This window comes from Phodopus roborovskii, unplaced genomic scaffold (assembly GCF_943737965.1).
Source record: "Phodopus roborovskii unplaced genomic scaffold, PHOROB, whole genome shotgun sequence".
NCBI classification, from domain to species: Eukaryota; Metazoa; Chordata; class Mammalia; order Rodentia; family Cricetidae; genus Phodopus; species Phodopus roborovskii.
Window position 1 is genome coordinate 9,782,105 of NW_026125506.1, and position 19,150 is coordinate 9,801,254.

Sequence of the window (19,150 nt, forward strand, 5' to 3'; positions counted from 1 at the left end):
AAACGTGTTGACCTTATACGATCCTCCCAGAATGAGCAACGGGTGCACACCTGAGCAAGGAGGAGGGAAGGGGACCAGGGTCGTCTACTCCCGGGTCCGCAGACCGTCGCAGAATGGCATGGGTAGAAGAGGGGCTCAAGATGTCCTGCCTCTGAGCCTCTGTGCCTCTGCAGGTGGGTTTAGAGGCCGGCGGGAGGTGGGCGGGGCCAGACGGACGGGAGGGCGGGGTCTGTATTGTCCGGTCCGCGGGGCATGCCGGGAACCCCGCCCCCAAGATGGCGTCTTACTGACAGTTGGCTGCGGAGCGGCAGAGGCGGATCCTGCTCGTCAGGGCGGCGGCGGCGGCGGCGGGGCTGGGGTCTCCCGGGCCGGGGTTGGCGTGTGGAAGGGATGGCGGCGCGGAACGCCTAGGGCGGTGCCGTGCGGGCGAGGCGGGCGCGGCGGGCGCGGCCAGCGGCCATGGACTGCTGAGGCGGCGGCGTCCCCGCAGCGCCTTCCTTTAGCCATGGGTTCGTCGGCTGCCGCGGCGGCGGCGGCGGCGGCGGCGGCAGCGGACTCGGCGCAGTGGCTCTCGGTGAAGGAGGAGACCATCTTTCTGCACGACGGGCTTATCCGGGTCACCGACCTGGCCGAGCTGCCCAGCGAGATCCTCGGCGCCCCGGAGGCCGCCGACACCGACCTGGAGGTGAGCGAGGCCCCCGCAGGCCGGGGCAGGTGTGTGCGACTCTCGAGAGCATCTTCGGGCCGCGGCCTGGAGGAGCCCGGGCAGCCGCCGCCCCGCCGCTCCCCTCCCCTCCCCTCCCCTCCCCTCCCCTCCCCCACGCGCCGGGAGTCCCTTGGCAGGCGCGCCCAGGTGGCTGCGCTCCGGAGACCTTTTGTATTTTGAACGGTCGCACACGCTCTGCTGCTTCCCAGCCCCAGCCCTGTGTTGAATTTGTGGGCGCGCGAGTGCTCGCGTTGTGCGTTGGGGAGACCAAGTGACAGCTGCCAGGCTTCCGCCACCATAAGCAATCCTGCAACCTGTCTGTGCCAGTGCCTCAGATTGACACCCGGGCCTTTGTCAGGGAAGCCGGCCGTGTGGCCAGCGAGAAAGGGATGCTACACCGCGGCCTGGGAAGGGTCAAGGGCGGGTGTGAGAGTGTGTGTTGTGCTGTGTGCGCGCCCGCGCCCGCGCGCGCGTTGAGGGGGTCACTTGAGAAGCCCCGTCTCAGGAGCGGTGGCAGGTGCTTCAGCTAGGCTCAGCAGTTGTGGTGTTATCCCTACCCCACCCCACCCCCATCCACCCCTAGGAAATCAAATGTGCATATGGTGGATGGGAACTTTCCACCGACTACGATCGGTTTGCCTAGAGGTGGGAATGCTGGCCGTCGTGTTTTCATCCAGGCTAGGTGGATGTTAACCCTGCTTCCCCTCCACTTTGTGGGGTGACATTTTGGTATTCGGGAAGCATACAGTGTCGTGAAATTCGTATTGTCGCATGGAGGGTTCCCTGGGGTACGTACGCAGCAGACAGCTGGACTTGGGTGCAGAATCTTTTGTGTTTTGCGGTTTTGCGTGCACTTTGGCATTCAGTACCACCGACATTCGTAGAAATGGATTAAAATCCCATTACTGTGTGTTTTTGGAAACGGCAGAGATCCGATTGCGTTCAGCGAGACTCTGGAACGTGCTTGAGATGATAATGTGGTCCGCTGTGTTTGTGTGTCTGGCTTTGAGGTTGCTTCAGAATTTCCGTTTGCGACTCTTAATTGACATATTTTACAGTCTAGCCACGATAACATGGAAGATGTATAAGTTGATAGGGCATTCCTTACGTGGAATCATAATACAATTATGTTTTATTTGGACCTCTTCTATAAAAAACAAGGTGTGTCTGATGAGTTAACCGCCTGAAAACTCCAGGACTCTGATGGTATGATGGTAGATGATTCTATTAATGGGTGCTGCTGTGTAAAGCTGGAAAGTGGATGGAGCTCTTTGTTCCTTGGAGACTAACCATAATTCCCCATATCTATCTATCTATCTATCTATCTATCTATCTATCTATCTATATTTATATAGTTAAGTTTTCGGATTAGGAATAGAATTATTTTAACAACTGAGTTATTCAGTTGATGGTCCTAAAATGTTTTTGTGTCCTGAGTAAATTTGTCAGCTATTTCCAGCAAAGATTCATTTTAAAGGAAAGACTGTGACCTACTAGTTTAATTCTTCTCCAAAAGGAACATGTGCAGGAATGATGCACAGTATGGATGGCAGTAATGGGGAACTGTTTTGTTTGCATTCCTTTCCAGATTACAGTATCTGGAGAAGTAGGTAGTCTGCTATTCACAGCCTATTTAATAGTGCTCCGTAAGTGTATCCCTTATGTCAGATGCTGTCCTGCTAGATTGTCAAAGGACTCTAGGAGCTAAATCTCCTTATTCATTGCAACAGATATGTTGTATCTGTTGTGTGGATGTAGCAAGTAAAGAGCAGAGCAAGTGTGCAGCTTGCCCAGGATCTTTATTTTTATTATTTTTTGATACAAAGTGTTAGTATTCAGATATCTGTCCTGGCCTGTCCTTGGGGTTCTGACAGGGTATACCCTCAGCTGCAGCCACTAAGAGCACCACCTGTGCACATTCACTATGTTCCCTTTTAAAAGGGGCCTGCCCACCTCCCATCCTCCTCTCCCTCACTGTTTGTTCCCCCTCACTTTCTCCTCTCTCCCCTCTGTCTCTCCTTCTTTCCCCCTCTTTCCTCTCTCCTCTTTCCTACTGCTCCTGACTCCAGAAGCTGGTATCCTCCTTTCTTTCTCCCTTTTTATAATCCCTTTCCCTAATAAAACAAACAAACAAACAAAAACACTCTGCTTGAACCCTGGCATATGGTGTCTTTTTCTCGCCTGCTGCTTTTCTTGAATTACAGCACAAGGTGTCACTCCATAATCCTGGCTGTCCTGGAACTCTATGTAGACTAGGCTGGCCTGGAACTTACTTGTCTCTGTCTCCTAAGTGCTGAGATTAAAGCTATGCACACCACACTCAGCCTCCTTTTTTTTTTAATACTTAGAATTAAGTTATAGGGATGCTGGGGATCTAAACTTAGATCCCATTAACTGCTGACCAGCCTCTCTAGCCCTAAACCCAGATCCTCATGCTGCAGAGCAAGTGCTTGGTGCACAGAACTGTCTTCCTAACCCAGCTTTGTTTCCTGTCTAGCAATTGTTTCTTTTTCAAGTTTTAAGAAGTTTAGAGGTTTATCAGTGTTTTAAAAGGTATCTTTTGGGATGTTAGTTTGCACACCTCTGAAGTAGAGTCTCCCAGATCTCTTCAGTCCATTCTGAAGGAATAGCAGTGTTCTTCATAGGATTTTGTTTTGTTTTTGTTTTTTTGAGACATGGTTTCTCTTTGTAGCCCTGGCTGACCTGGAACTCACTCTGTAGACCAGGCTGACCTCAAGCTCACATAGATTCACCTGCTTCTAACTCCTGAGTGCTAGGATTATTCATAGGGTTTTATAATTATAGAATTCTTCCACTACAGATTTTGAATTATGAATAAGACTGGAACTCAGTTGAATAATTTATGAGGTACAACCGTAACATATAAGACTATAGAGTCACAGGATTTTAGAGCACAGACGGGACCTTGGAGATGATGCCCCTTGGAGATATGAGTGCTTTCCTCATTTTAGAAATTGATCAGGACAGCTGGGCAATGGTGGTACAGGCCTTTATTAGCCCGAGGCCTCAAAGCCACAGAGAAACTTTGTCTCAGAAAACAAAAAACAATGACGACAACAACAAAAAATTGATCAGGATGAATTCTGCTGTGGTGGGTATAACATGTCTAGCTATGGCAGTAAGCTGATCTGGGCCTTCTGCCTCTGGGTTCCAGTGTTCTTTTTACTCTTAAGTGCTATTCAAGGTTATGTGTTAGTTACCAAAACAAACAAACAAACAAACAAACAAAAACCCAGAATCTAAGGAGATCAATATCGACCTGAGAAGAACCTCTGGAGTAAATTTTCTTCCTGGTAAATTATAGATATTTTTCTTTCTCACCAGTATACGAATGAAGAAGATACGTTTTTGAAGAAAAATAAAAGCAAGTCCACCCAATAATATTGTTTTCATCAAATTACTGCAAGTAATATCTTGTGGATTTAGTGTTAAGTGGGTGAGGTCTATGTTTTGGGTGTTGAGGGCATGACAGTGGATGAAATGAAAGTTTCCTTCTCTAGAAAGCTATTTTTCAGCATGAAGATATAAACTACAACAATATAACAATATCCTGCACCACAGCCCCACAGTGTCCCACGACTGGACCCAGGACCTGTTGGATACCCAAACCTACCAACACTGAAGCTCTTGTGCAAATGATATAGCTTAGCCCATAGACTCTGTACAGCTACAAATAAGTCATCACTATGTGTGGTACAAGGTAGGGAGTCCTTATGTTGCTTAGGAGATAATGATTAGAAATACTTTGGTATGTGTCCTATGCCTGGTCACATTGCACACAAACAGGTCAGGGATGATATGTTCTAACAGTGAACACTAGGGAGAGGAGCTTTGATGTGGTGGAAGGTTACAAAGGGGATGCTTGCACATCACTTCATGTGTATTCACTCCATGTGGTTTTGTGGATTCTTTGTAGCATTTGCTTCAAAGCAGATCTGAGTTTTGCTTTTTTGAAATTTCTCTTCCTCCTTTTCTTTTGAGAAAGGGTTTCACGCTGTAGACCAGGCTGGCCTTGAACTCACAGAGTCCCTTCTATCTCTGCCTGCCCAGTGTAGGTTTTAAAGATGTGCATCACCAGTCCAACATTTTCCTGAATATTTTCAATCCACAGTAGGTTGAAGGTGAAGACACAACTGGTGTGTGTGTGTGTGTGTGTGTGTGTGTGTGTGTGTGCACTCACCTGTGTGTGCATGTATATGCCTGTGTGTGTGCCTGTGCTAGTGCATATGGATGTGATGACAAGTGGTAAGTGCTGCGGAGAAGGTAAGCTAGGTAAAGAAATGGGAGTTATTTCCTATCTGGTGAGCTGGGAAGGAATGTGCAAGCAGGCTTTTGAACAGAGTCTTTGAGGAAGTGAGAGTGTGAGCAAAGAGCATCCTGTATAGAGAGGACACTGGGAGCCAGTCGTCTGAGAGGAAACTGTTCTTACTTGCTGGGAGCTCTGACAGTACTCAGAAAGCAGAGGGAGAGAGAAGAGTCATTGGGAGTCAGCAATACTGATCAAGAGGGGCCTTGGCAGTAAGGGCTCTGAGTCTCACAGTGAATTAAGAATGCAGAGTGAGGCTTATTCTTTTTATACTAAAATTTACAATTAATAAACAAGATAATTGATGACGTTTCATACATATGTATTTTGCTTATCTCCCCCCCCTTTTTTTTTTCCTTTGAAAATAGCAGTCTTCTATCTTTGGTACACGTTGTAATCCCAGTATTTGGGAAGCTGAAGGGAGGACAGAGAAATTGAGGCCAGCCTGTGTTATCCAGGGGGATGAGTGAGCATATGTATTGTCATAGTGATGAGCTCTGTAAAGATCACTCTCGTGTTCAGTGCTCTTTGACTGTGTTCACTCCTCCCTTCCCTTCCCCAGTAGAAAATTATTATTTAAGCACTGAAATAAATATAAACTTAAAGAACAAAGGCTGCAGCTCAGAAGTGATAACTCGTGGGGCTGAGTTTTAGTTCAGTGGGAGAGCATTTACATGGCAAGCATAAAGCCCCAGGCTCAGTGGCCCCCACCACACACATACACACGACTCAAATCCATGGAAAGTTTCATTTCATAGAACAGTAGGTGTTAAGTGGAGGTAATCAATAATTATTGGTTGAAGTTCCAAAAGCTTGCTATTTACTGTTTCATATTTATTTTTACCAGTTCCTCCTGGGGACAAGTCTGTCTCTGTCTCTCTCTCTCACACACACACAAGTTATTTTTTCAGTGTGTCCAAAAATTTTTTTATTCTATAGTCTATTCGTTAAAAAATTTCCCTTTATTTATTTGTTTATTGTGTTTCTGTGGACTTGAATGCCAGGGTGCTTGTGTGGAGGTCAGAGGACAACTTATGGGAATCAGCTATCTTCTGACTGGTTGGTTCTGGGGATTGAACTCAAATTGTCAGGCAAGGCAGCAAACATCCTGAACTATAGAGCCATTTTACTAGCTTAGGTAGAGACTTCTTTTGAATTCAAACATTTTCAAAATGAGTGGTTCTCATTTTGTGTATCACTTGGGATCAAACCTGTTTTCTGTAACTGCTGATGGAATGCAAGCATTCTCTTCCTAAGCTGCATTTCAAGTCCCACTTCTCATTGTTCATGATAGTGAGGACTTCCTCTCCTCCCTCGGCCATTAAAACACTCTTCTTACAAATAGTGAAACTTAAAAAAAAAAAAAAAAAGATTTTATTTAATTAAAAATATTTTAAAGAGCACATACCTTTAATCCCAGCACTCAGGAGGCAGAGGCAGGTGGATCTCTGTGAGTTCAAGACCAATGTGCAATGTGGTCTACAGAGTGAGTGCTGGGACAGGCAGGACTGTTACACAAAGAAACTTTGTCTAGAAAAGCCAAAAGATATATATATATTTTTAAAGATTTCTTTATTTTATGTGTATGAATTTTGCCTGTGTGTGCAGTGCCTGGGGAACTTAGAAGAGGGGTCCTAGGTGAGTGTAAGTTGTAGTGAGAGACCCACCCAGCTGCACCTGTGGCACTGACCACGCCCATTTGGGCGTGACCACAGGTGTGTAGGTGAGCATGTGGTATTTGCTGGGGTCCAGGGCAGACTTGCACTCTCTTGGTTCCAGCCTGGTCAGGGAGAGCACCCTGGGTGTGGATCCTTGGAGCGGGAACTTGTGGGTCATTGGTTTCTTCTGTAAGTGACTTCTTCCAAAATAAAATATAGAATCCATATATAACCCCTGAGCCATCTCTTCAACCTTCATACAGAGATTTTGTTGTTGTTTTTTTCCAAGACAGGGTCTCTCTGTGGCTTTGGAGGCCATCCTGGATCTAGCTTTTGTAGACCAGACTGGTCTCAAACTCACAGAAATCTACCTGCCTCTGCCTCCCGAGTGCTGGGACTAAAGGTGTGCACCACCACTGCCCAGCTCACTTGAATGCACGTTCACTTGAATTTTGTGATTGCCTCAAACTGGAAAAGTTCCAAGTGTTTAACAGGTGAACAGATAGATACACAAGTGTGGAAAATCCATATGGTGGAATAAAAACAATAAAAAGTCATGCTCTGTTGCTAGTGCATGAGTTTATGTTAAGTGCTAGAAGCCAGACACAACATACACTGTAAGATGCCATTTGTATGAGATTCTAGAAAATACAGACTAGTCTGTGATGACTGCCTGGAGAGGATTGGGGGCGATGACAGAGGGGCATGAGGAGATTTCTGAGGTGATGGGTGTTTTGGTTCTGGTATCATTTCACGTTCTTATGTATATGTGTCACAACAACTCAGATCTTGAAGTTAAATATGTGCAGTTTATTGTATGCCAGTTATACTTCAGTAAGCAAACACAATCTCCAAATGCCCAAGAGTGTTTCTGGGTGCTGTTTGGGAAATGAAAGGCAGAAGGGTTTTGTGTGTTGTTTGTTTGCTGTTTAAGAGAAGAACATTTGGGTTTGGAGCTTCTCAGCTGAAGCAGCCAAGGCATTGTGTGCTATGACATCCACATGGAACCTTCTGGACAGGGCTCAGGCTTCATTTGGTCTGTTCTGGGATGCGACTAGCCCTTTGGAAAAGTTCAAAACTGAGCTTCTAGAATCCCACATTTTAGAATGGGGAGTGGTAATGAATGAATAAACCGCCCTCATTCACGGTAGTTTCTTCTTGGCATGGAGCCATCAAGCACAATGCAGGTCACTAGTGTTCTGTGAGCTTGGATGAAAGGTACAACAAGCAGAGCATGAAGTGAGGATGCTGATGTGAGGAATGTCAGGGGCAGTATAGGTTGAAAGGGTTGAAAACACATCTTGTTGTTTTGAGATGGGGTCTCATATTGATAGCTCCAGCTGGCCTTGAACTTGATGGGTAGCTGAGGATGACCTTAGACACCTGGTCTTCCTGCCTCCCCAGCGTTCCGGCAGTGGGGTCACAGGTATGCACTGCCACACTTGGCTTGGTGTAGTGTCTTTGTCAACAGTGTCAACACTTCTGCTGCCACTATGGCAACAGCACATTGTGCTCCATGCCAGGCTTTTGTGAAATGCTTCATGGCTGTTGTCAAATATAATCCCCAGAAAAAGCCTTCTGAGGTTGGTTATTGTTATCTACCCCATCCCCAGTGAAGAAACTGGTGTAGACAAAATTAGTAACGTGACAGAGACCATAGTGGCAAAGCAGAGGCTGGAGTTTATCTGGTTCCAGCCTGAGGTTCATGTTCTTAACACATTGGGCAGTCATCACTTTAGAAATGAGGGATTGGGGATGTAGCTCAGTTGGTAGAGTGCTTGCCTCATGAGAAAAAAGCCCTGGGTTTTATTCCTATTGCTGAACAAACCATTCAGAAAGCAGGGACAGGAGGATCAGAAGTTTAAGGTTCTTCTTGGATGTACATCAAGTTAAAGCTAGCCTGGGCTACATGGGACATTTCGGAAGGTGCCATTTTCCAGCTCAGCACAGTGGGTATGTTGGCTGTTTCTCACTATCAAAACCAGTCCTTTGGGGCCTTTTCCTGCGAGGCACAATGTGCATGAGGGAGTGTTTCTCTAGGATAGATTTGAGACATCAAGGTGGCCATGGTAAATTTCAATGGATACTGCCAAATCAATTTCCCAAGTGGCTGTACCAGTTTATATTCAGGCACCAGTTTGCTAGGCCCTCTCTTCCTGCACATGGTGTTGACTATTTTAGAGCTCAAGGATTTGCTTACATTTCCCATATTAAAGCCACAGACTCTCATTCAATAGATGCATCCAGTAGATGGAACTGGTACCTAGAAATGTGTGCTGTGCCTGTCTACCCCAGGAGGCCAGAGATGTCTGTGGGTGCCTTCTGCTTTTGTCACTTTGCTTCAGAGCACCTTGCTTGTTGTGCCTGGCCTCATTTACCTCCTGGCATGTATTAATTTAGCTAGTAATCCAAATAATAAAAAACTGTGCCCATATGTAAGTAAGAAATAAGACTTTGTAGTCTGTGATGGGCTAGAGATGTTGAAGGGGTTCAGCAGAACCAGAGTGGTACTCACCAGGAAGGGACATTCAAAGTCTTTGGTCTCAGATTCCGTTAAAAGGTTCCATCTTATGGACTGGCACTTGATGCCAAGCCTGATGATCTGGGTTAGATGTCCAGGACCCACATGTAGAAGGGCAGAACCGACTCCCTCTAATGCTCCTCTGACCTCCACATGCACACTATATCAAGTGGCATCCCCCATCCCCGCTCCCGCTAAATAAATGATCGTTTTTTAAAAAGTTTTCTTCTAAAATTCTGGGAGCTAGTATGCATTCTTTGGAATGCAGATACTAAGTGGATTGTATTTTGGCCTTTAAGAATTAATATATGGCTGGGTGTGGTTGCACATGCCTTTAATCCCAGCACTCAGGAGGCAGAGGCAGGTGGATTTCTGTGAGTTTGAGGCCAGCCTGGTCTGCATAGTGAGTTGCATAGTGAGTTCCAGGATAGCCAGAGCTTAAATTACTTTTTTAGTCTTAGTATTTATCTGTTTGAATTATAGGTTTGTTGTGATAAGATATTGTTAGAGTATGTTTTCCCTGCCGGTCTGGTCCCACTGCAGCGCAAGCCCCAAATAACACACAGAGACTCTGTAACCCCAAATAACACACAGAGACTCTGTATCAGATATAAAGCTGTTAGCCTGTTACTAGCATTTCTTATTGGCTAGCTCTGTCGTAAATATTAACCCATTCCTATTAATCTAAGTTTCCACGTGGTCTTATCTTACCAGAGAGAGGGGCTGGCGTTCATTAACCAATACAAAAAGAATATTTACAGAATGACATCTCCCATCATCTCCTCCTTTCTGTCTAAAATAAAAAGAAGGGTTTTAACTTTAACATAGTAAAATATATAACAAAACAGTTATCAAATAAGAACTACAGTTAACAATGTTCAGTCCATTAACAAGATATGTTTCTGCAAATATCACTATTAACAGTATTAAGTCTCAAACCCTGGACGAATGACAAAAGACAGAGGTGCCTATTTAACATATCAAAGTGGACCTGGCCACCAGGTTTTTCCCTGCATCCCCTAGTCCTTACCTGTTGCAGGATATGGCTGCCACACCCTGCCCCTCCCTGAACTTCTCCAGCCAGGTTCTGAGCTGCCCTTTCCCCAGCTGCCCTTCCCTATATAATCCAGCCATTTTGGTTACCTGCTCTCTTTTGGTCTATCCTTTTTACCTTCCTGGCCTCTTGGTTCTGTGTCCCTCCCCCCACTCCAGCCTGGCTCAGTCTGGTCATGTTCCCTCTGGACTTTTCCAGATGTCCTTCCCTCTGACTGTGTTCTCCCATTTGTCTACAATAAACTTTCTCCTCTACCTAGGAGCAGTCATGTCCTTTCCTTCATTATTATTATTTTTTCATTTATCTGGTGCTAAAACCTGGCATCAGTCATGTCCGTCCATCCTTATTTCTTCCTTCCTTTTGACAGGTTATAACATAAAGGGATATTAATAGTGCCATATGATTTCTCTCCCAGTAGTGTTGACTATTTGTGTGGAACTTTTAAGTTTGTGTTCGTTCCATGATGGGATACTTTGGAGTGAGTGCATCTGAATTCCCAGTGTTTCACCCCAACATTTGCATTACTAGGTCAAAGCATTGTGTGTGGCAATTTTAGGTTAGCAATAAGTAAATGCGTAATTTGCAAACTATTTCATGCAAATTGTAGGTTTAGGAACTCTCACAACTGCAGATGCTTCATTCGTAACCAAGCATTATGTTGGTTTACATTTATAACGGGTGTCTTGTGTTGTGTGTGTGCTTCATGTATATTTGTGGTTTGCATTACTGATCGCAGATGCACACAGTCTAATGCAATACATGTAATTATTTACTGGATGGCATAGAAAAACCAGGACCTCTTGTGTCCTGTGATTGTCGATATATTTGCTTTGTTTTGCTTCTGTCCTCTCTCCTCCTTTCCCCTTCCCTCCCCTCCCCTCTCCTCTCTGTCTCCAACCTGCTGTCCCTTCCTTCATTCCTGTTTGTCTCTTTTCTCTCTGAGACAAGGACTTGCTTTGTAGATCAGGTCAACCTTTGAGTTATGATTCTCTTCCTCTGCCTACTGATTTTATCAGTGTGTGTCACATGTGCTTTTTTTTTGGGGAGGGGGTGTTGTTTTTTGTTTTGTTTGATTTTCAGGACAGGGGTTTCCTGTATAGCCCAGCCCAGGCTGGACTCGAACTCACTGAGATCCACCTGCCTCTGCCTCCTGAGTGCTGGGATTAAAAGTGTGTGCCACTATTGCCCAGCTTGTGTGTGCTTTCCTTACACTGAGGTGAACTAGTACCAATGTTTAAAGAAGAAAAAGAAGACTGCGTCAGGATCTGCATTCAAACACAGGCACATTTAATGGGAAGACTTTTATCCTCACCCCGCTTCTCTGCAAGTTACTGAGGCAGAATGGAAAGATAACTTTTTGGAGGAAACTTTTTCCAGGGTGAACTATATAAATGAAAGTTTCTTTTTCCTTGGGGGCTTTTTAATTAGAATAGAATTCAGGGTTCTGTGAACTTGGGTGAGGAAGTTTCCCATACTTTGAGTTGAAACTCAGCATTTTCTTCAGTCATGAATGGACAAAGCAGGAACTATGGCTTTGTAACCAGTAGGAATCATAGGTACTGTCTCACGTCCATGGTTTCTGCGTGTGAGTTGCCTTATAATGCTGTTTATGCTTGCTGTTGCTTAGGAAGATTGTGGCTCTGCCTAGAGCTTGTTCAGTGTGCTGATAAGTACTGGGTCTATGTGATATCACCAACATGGGAAGCTTGGTTCTTTGGCTATTTCTGGCAACTATATGGGCTGTTATAATCCTATGTTTCGTTTTGCTATTTTTTTTCTCTCCAGTACTAGGGATTAAATCCAGAGCCTTGCACATGCCAAGTAAGCTCTCTAAATTGAAAGGTACCCCTAGTCCTTAGTCCCTGTAGTTAATTTTTGACTCATTCAAAATTGTTACCTGGGAAAGGCCCATAGGCATCTCAACTAGAAATGAGTAAGCAGACTTTTCTCCCTCATTTTATTCCAATCTTCTGAAGATCAAGTGGTGTGCAAATTGTTTGATGTACAAATGACCACACATCTGGAAACCTCTGTATAACTTCTGTGGTAGTAAATATTACCTTTCTGTACATTTTCTATGACCTGTTGATGTTGAGCAAGGCTGGTTTGCTTGGATGATGTCTGACTTCCTCCCATTTGCAAAACATTGTACCATTAGCAAGGAAGTTGTATTTATCTGTTTCTTTTGTCCCGTTGAGTCTGGGTATGAGATGTAGACCAGACTGATCTAGAATTTGCCATTCCTCAGTCTCAGCTTGCAGGTGCTACAGGCATGTGTCACCCAACCCCCACTAACAAAGCTATTTAAAAAAAAAAAAAAAAACTTATTTTTAAGGTTGCTTTGCCTGCATGTATGTTTGTGCATCACTTGCTTGGTGTTCTTGGAGGCCAGAGGAGGGAGGCAGATCTCCTGAAGCTGGAGAGATGGTTGTGAGCTGCCATTAGGTGCTGGGGATTGAACCTGGGTCCTCCAGAAGAACAGCCAGTGCTCTGAACCACTGAGCCATCTCCCTGGCCCCCAAAGTGTGCTTTTATATTTACATTGTCAAGGTTCTTTACTCAGACACCTTCCAGAATTCTGCAGGCAGCTGTTGAGCACTTGAAATGTGGCTAGTCAGTTCACTATCCATCGACCCCCAGAATTATATTCTCTGTTGTGAACTAAAGTCTATCACAGATTATTGCCTTAATGACTGGGAATATAGTACAGTTAGTTTATTTGATAATTGTGTAGCCCCAGCTGTTCAGGAATTCCCTAGGTAGGTCAGGCTAGCCTTAAACTTGTGGTGATCCTTCTGCCTTGGGTTCACTTGTGCTGGCACTGCAGGTCTGCACTACAGTGCCCAGCCTCTCAAAGTCCTTCTATTTGATGCCCACGCCTCCTCTTCGTCTTCTGGAGCTAAGTGATAAGTTGGTGCAGCACTGGCAGCTTCAGCTTCATCACACAGCACAGCAAATGTTATGTCCCCCCCTCTTCCCCCAAGAGGGGTTCTCTGTGTAGCCCTGGCTGTCCTGGAACTCACTTTGTAGACCAGGCTGGCTTCAAACTCACAGAGATCCTCCTGCCTCTGCCTCCCTGAGTGCTGGGATTAAAGGTGTAGGTCACCACTGCCTGACACAAATGTTTTGTTGTATGCTTTGTTTGAGCATCATTTGAATTAGGTGTTTTGTTTTTCTCCCCTTACTAGTTCCCAGGGCCTTGCTTATTTCAGGTGGACCATGTACCCCTGAGCTATTCTCCCAGCCCTGCCTGTCATTTTTGGAGTGCACACTATGAGCTGCACAGACTGTCATTCCTAGGGATTAAAGGATGATTGTGTACTTAGTGACAATTTGGAATTTTAGAACAAAGAACTCTTCAGGGGTTGTATGTGGACATGGAAGGAGCTAGGTATAAATATCAACAACATATCTAGATGACTTTTAGTCCAACATTGCCACTTATCAGAGCTAGTTCATTTGGTAAAATGCTTGCCTAGCATGTATGAGGTCCTGGGTTCTAGCCCCAGCATCACATGCGATTGGATATGTTGAATATGTTATACCTGTAATTTGAGCACTCCAGAAGTGGAAGCAGGAGGATAAGGCATTAAAAATCAGGCTGGTGAGATGGCTCAGAGGTTAAGAGCACTGGCTGCTCTTCCAATAGGTCATGAGTTCAATTCCCTGCAACCACATGGTGGCTCACAGCCATCTACAATGAGATCTGATGCCCTCTTGTAGGTACACATGCAGGCAAAACACTGTATATATAATAATACAATCTTTAAAAAAAAAGACATTAAAAATCATCCTTGGCACCAGGGGTGGTGGCACACGCCCTTAATCCCAGCAGAGACAGAGGCAGATGGATCTCTGAGTTTGAGGCCAGCTTGGTCAAGTTCCAGGACAGCTGGGGCTACACAGAGAAATCCTGTCTCAAAAAACAAAACAAAAATTATTATTGGCTACACAGTAACTTTGAGGCTAGCCTGGGCTACATGAGACTTTTTCTCAAAAACAAAAATAAAACTAAAATCTTTCATTACTTGTTTATTAAATATTTTCATATAAGGGTAAATGATGTTCTAGATGAAATAAGTGAAGGAAATAATGAAGCACCTCACCCAGAATAGCAACTAGCACATGGCATTTAATAACACCGTATGTGGGATGCAAGCCTTGATATGGAAACACCCATTGTATTCCAAACACTTGATTCTTCAATTGGCACAGTACATTCCAAAATCTTGCTTTAGCATGGATGAATAGCTATCCCCCAATTTATTTTAAACTTGGAAAAGTTGGGTTATTTTATTGTTTTATTGATAGTTTAATAAGTACATACTGCTTCGGTCTTGTCTTCAACAGGAGTAATCTTGCTGATTATTTTTACTATAAACACATGGGACAAAGAGTAATTTATTCCTGCAGGCTAAACTTCAAGAATTTTTGTAAAGGCATCTCCTTTATATATAGTCTAGTATTTTCCTTTCTCTCCATTGTCTTTTTATTTTTCTGTGTTGGCATATCAGGTCATCCAAGATATTTAATTATTGAGAATTTCCTCTTGGGAACATGATGGTGTTGCTGGGATGATGATAACACATACAAATTCTTAGATGATAGAAAATGTTTAAGTGCTAAAAGTTCTTCCATGTGTTCATACATCTGTTAGGCTATTTGCAGATGTAAAGTAGGTATGGCAGCATGGTCGGTCTCTTAGTCGTGTCCATCCTTATTTAACGCAGAAGTCACCAGTGCACGTCTCCCCCACAACCGCATCCCAGTGGTGCAGTGGGAAAGATGCTTGTTACCCAGAGGGCTCACTCAGGAGGGAAAGGTACTTGTTGTACAAGTCTGGTGACATGAGGTTAATCCCTGGAACCTCTGGAAAGGTGGAAGGGCTGTCCGGACTGACACGTGTGTGCAATGGCACATGTATGCCCCCACAGACATATACACAACACACACAACAGCAATAATAAATAAAATAGGAATTTACCCTTATGTTGAAGAGAGACATATATATGCAGAAATATAATATATAGTGGGCTAGAGAGACAGCACAGAGATTAAGAGCAGGTGTGTGAAAGGATTTTCTTAAAATAATCCAATGTATGTCTGTTCTACAGGCATTGAAATTACTGGAGGGAGCACATCATGGAAAAGTGTGAAAGACAGATTAGCAACTATTTTTCTTTTAAAGATTTGTTTATTTTTCTGTTATGTGTATGAGTTTTTTGCCTGCATGTATGTATGTGTATCAGGTGTCAGGTCACCCTGGGTGGTGGTGAGTGCTGGGAATTAAACCTTGGTCCTCTGTCTGGTAAAGCAGCCAGTGCTTATATGCTAGTCTTCAGTAGTGTCCTGTGCTCAATGAGAGAGATGGTAAAAATAAAACCATCAGAAAACGGGTTACTAATGTATTGTACAGCTTAGGGAATGGTATAGATTTGTTGAAATGTCCATCAGCCTAGAAAGGTACCTAGAAAGAGTCACCTGATTCTGGGTGCTCCTGAGAGTAATAAGGCTGTATGCGCATTCTTGCACTTGTTGGCTTTTACCTCCTAAGTGCACATAAGCAGTGTTTACTCGTGTCATTGTAAGTAGGTGTGCTGGCATCCTTTGCAAATGGAAGCTTATGTCCATCACATAGTATTCCCAGTATTGTTATGGACTTCATAGGTTGTTCAGTGGCATGGGTAGAAACATATACCACTTACTAACACCTTTCATTTTCACCCCTTGCCCTTTCTACCAATTGACTGATGGATTGAGACAGGCTCATATGTAGCTCAGGCTGGCCTTAAGTTCATTATTTGTCTGAGGATGGCCTTGAACTTGGGATTTTCCTCTGCATCCCAAGAACTGGGAGTACATGTGTGGACCACAATTACCCCATTTTGTGTGGTGCTGGGGATCAAACCCAGGGCTCCGTGAATACTAGACAAACACTCTACCAACTGAGTCACCTGAAGGCACCCTTTTCTGTTTACTAAAGTATGAAATCTGCTGTATCTATCTTACCACTCATAATGGTTTATAGACAGATCTAGAGTTTTCTGAGATGGGTTTTGGCATATCTGCTTAAGTAGTCTTTTTTCCTAAAGCACTCATTTGGTTTTTCACTATTAAAAGATTATTTAAATTGCTTAGCTAGAAAACTCTTCATGTTATGAGTCATGTTATGGAGACAGCAGGAGGAAGCCAGCTGTGCCCTTTTCCTTATCTGTGTCCCAGCAAGCAGCAGACTGGAAACTCACTCCGCCCTGCATGTTTGGAGAGTCTGATAGTGTCCAGCCACACTTCTGGCTAGGTAACTAGCCCTGAAGCCCTCTCCTCTTCCTGTACCAGGAGCTTTCTTCTTGCTTACACTCCACTTATTTTGGAAACAGGAGATTTGAATTCTCTCTGAAACTGAAAAGGCAGATTGGGAAGGGCAGCAAGAGCTGGCTCTCTGATGCTTGCACACAGACAGACAGGTGCCTGCTTCAGCTTTACTATCAGATTCATTCCCTTACCTGCAAGACTAACCTTTCCCTTTACTCTGCCTTGAGAGTTACTTACACAAATGAAAAGATGCTATTGTTACCCCATGAGGTATAAGGGCACTATCCCTTTGTAGAACTCCTGTTCTAAAGTGAGGCATGGCGGTGCTGTAATCTAAGCACTCAGAAGATTAGACGTTCAAACTGGAGACTAGCCTGGCCTATATGAGGCCTCATGTCAAATAAAAAACAAATTCTTGTGTTAATATAGTTTACATACCAGTATCAAAGAAAACAAGCCAGTGATCATTCTTCCTATGGACTAGGAAACAAGGTATCCATGACCGAGCCCATATTTTTATTTTATTTACTTATTTTTTGTTTTTTTGTTTCGTTTTGTTTTGTTGAGACAGAGTTTCTCTGTGAAGCTTTGGAGCCTGCCCTGGAATTCACTCTGTAGACCAGGCTGGCCTCGAACTCAGAGATCCGACTGCCTTTGCCCCCGAAATGCTGGTATTAAAGATGTGTGCCACCACATTTTTAATGGAGGTGACTTCCTTGTCATTTCCACTCTCCTGGATTTCTACCATGAAAGCACTCTTCCTTAGGCCCTAAATGCCTACCGACCCATACTTAGTATTTGGTTTGATTTACCAAGCTAGTCATGTTAACCAGTTAATCAGAAGAACTGACCAGCATCTTACTAAGAGACCTAGTGACCTAGGACAAAAGGGTTGCAGGTCAGCATCATGGGCAGAGCAGCCTGGGTGTGCACAGTGAAGGTGGAGTGTGTCTGTCTCCAAGAATGGATTTATGTAAGAACGCTAACATGTAACACTTATGAGGACATAATAGATTAAGGTGGTCCTGTTTCACTACGAGGGCTCCTGGCATCTTTGAGGAAGAAAATCAGAATAGATGCTTTGAAACTCCTAGAAGCAAATCCTCGTGTCTCTCTGTTAGACTGTGTAGATACAAGTGAGCATGACAGCTGTGCTGTAAAATTCAGCACACTGGAGAAACTATGGGAAGTAATGTTTTCTCTTATTGTTTGTGTGTATGCATGTGTACACGAGGTCAGAGGACAACTTTCAGGACTCCGTTCTCTCCTCCTGCCTTGTAGGTTCAGGGGATAAGACTCATGTCAGGCCTATGCTGGTAGTGAGTGCTTTTACCTGCTGAGCCCTCTCATTGACCCTGAAGTTTGTTTTAATAACCCACTATTTCTGCAGAAATACTTATTGTCTACATTGTTTGGGTATACTGTGAAGATATCATGTTTATTTTAGGTTATGTTGTCGCTCCCTTCCCCAAGTCATCTCACTCTGTAGACCAGGCTAGCCTTGACTTCAGAGATCTGCCTGCCTTTTCCAAGTGCTGGGATTAAAGGTGTGTGCCACCACTGCCTGGCTTAGGCTTTGAATTTTAAGAAGACATTTTATACAAAAATAAAAAGTACTATATTCTTAATCCCAGTAACCTTTCCAAAAATATAATAAGTTTTAGAAATATAAAATTATTCAAGGTATTTCTACCCTTCCTTATTGCATCTTTGGAATTAAGTGGAAAGCAATACATTCAGTATTCTCCTTTGCCATCAGCTCTTGCCAGAAATAAAATCCTCCCACACCTGCTCACCTGTTTCACTCCGAAACAAGCATCAGGCACTGTTTCTAGGAAAATGAAGAACAATGTATTTCCTGCTGACCACCATATTTGTACCGTCATAGTGACACCCTGGGCCATTTTCTTTGCCATCTGTTCTCAGCATGGATAAGTCGAGACTCATACATCAACAAGCAAAGCAAAGCTGTGTTGCCCCTCCCCCCTTCGTTCTCAGAAACAGGGCTTCTGTTTGCTAGTTAGACTACTAGAGAGCAACTGGATATCATAAGTAGGACTTTAACATTATTTTGAAGTATTTCTGCATTTCTGTGTAATTTTTAAAGAAACAGAACTTTTATTTTCTTAGCATACCTTATTTGGCCTGGTCTACAAAGTTCCAAGACAGTCAGGGCCTACGCAAGAGGTAATCTGTGCTTATTGTATGCATGAAAATGGAGATTAAAAATCAGCCATAATCTCTCCACTGTTAGCAGTTTTGATCCTGCTTCTTCTCTCTCTCTCCCCATATATATATATATATATATATAAATATATATAGGTGTGTATGTGTGTGTATGTATATATGTATACACACACACACACAGAAAAAAAATATATATATGCATGTTTTTGTGTCTTGAGACAGGGTTTCTCTGTGTGATAGTCCTGGCTGTCTTGGAACTCACTTTGTAGAATAGGCTGGTCTTGAACTCACAGAGATCCGCCTGCTGCCATAGACATGTTTATATAAACTTATGTGCACATTTTTGATAGAAACAGGATTTTGCTCTGCGTAGTGTTTTAGTGGC

At 43.9% G+C, this 19,150-nt stretch overlaps 1 protein-coding gene across 1 annotated transcript in view; it reads left to right on the plus strand.

The window, feature by feature from the left end:
* The first annotated feature begins 265 nt into the window (after positions 1-265).
* The window catches only part of Hectd4 (HECT domain E3 ubiquitin protein ligase 4), a 149,196-nt gene continuing 130,311 nt past the window's right edge, over positions 266-19,150 (plus strand). The window contains exon 1 of the mRNA XM_051176572.1: positions 266-685. Within this exon, the coding sequence (XP_051032529.1) occupies positions 506-685 (180 nt within the window). The 5' untranslated portion in view covers positions 266-505. The remainder of the gene's footprint in view (positions 686-19,150) is intronic.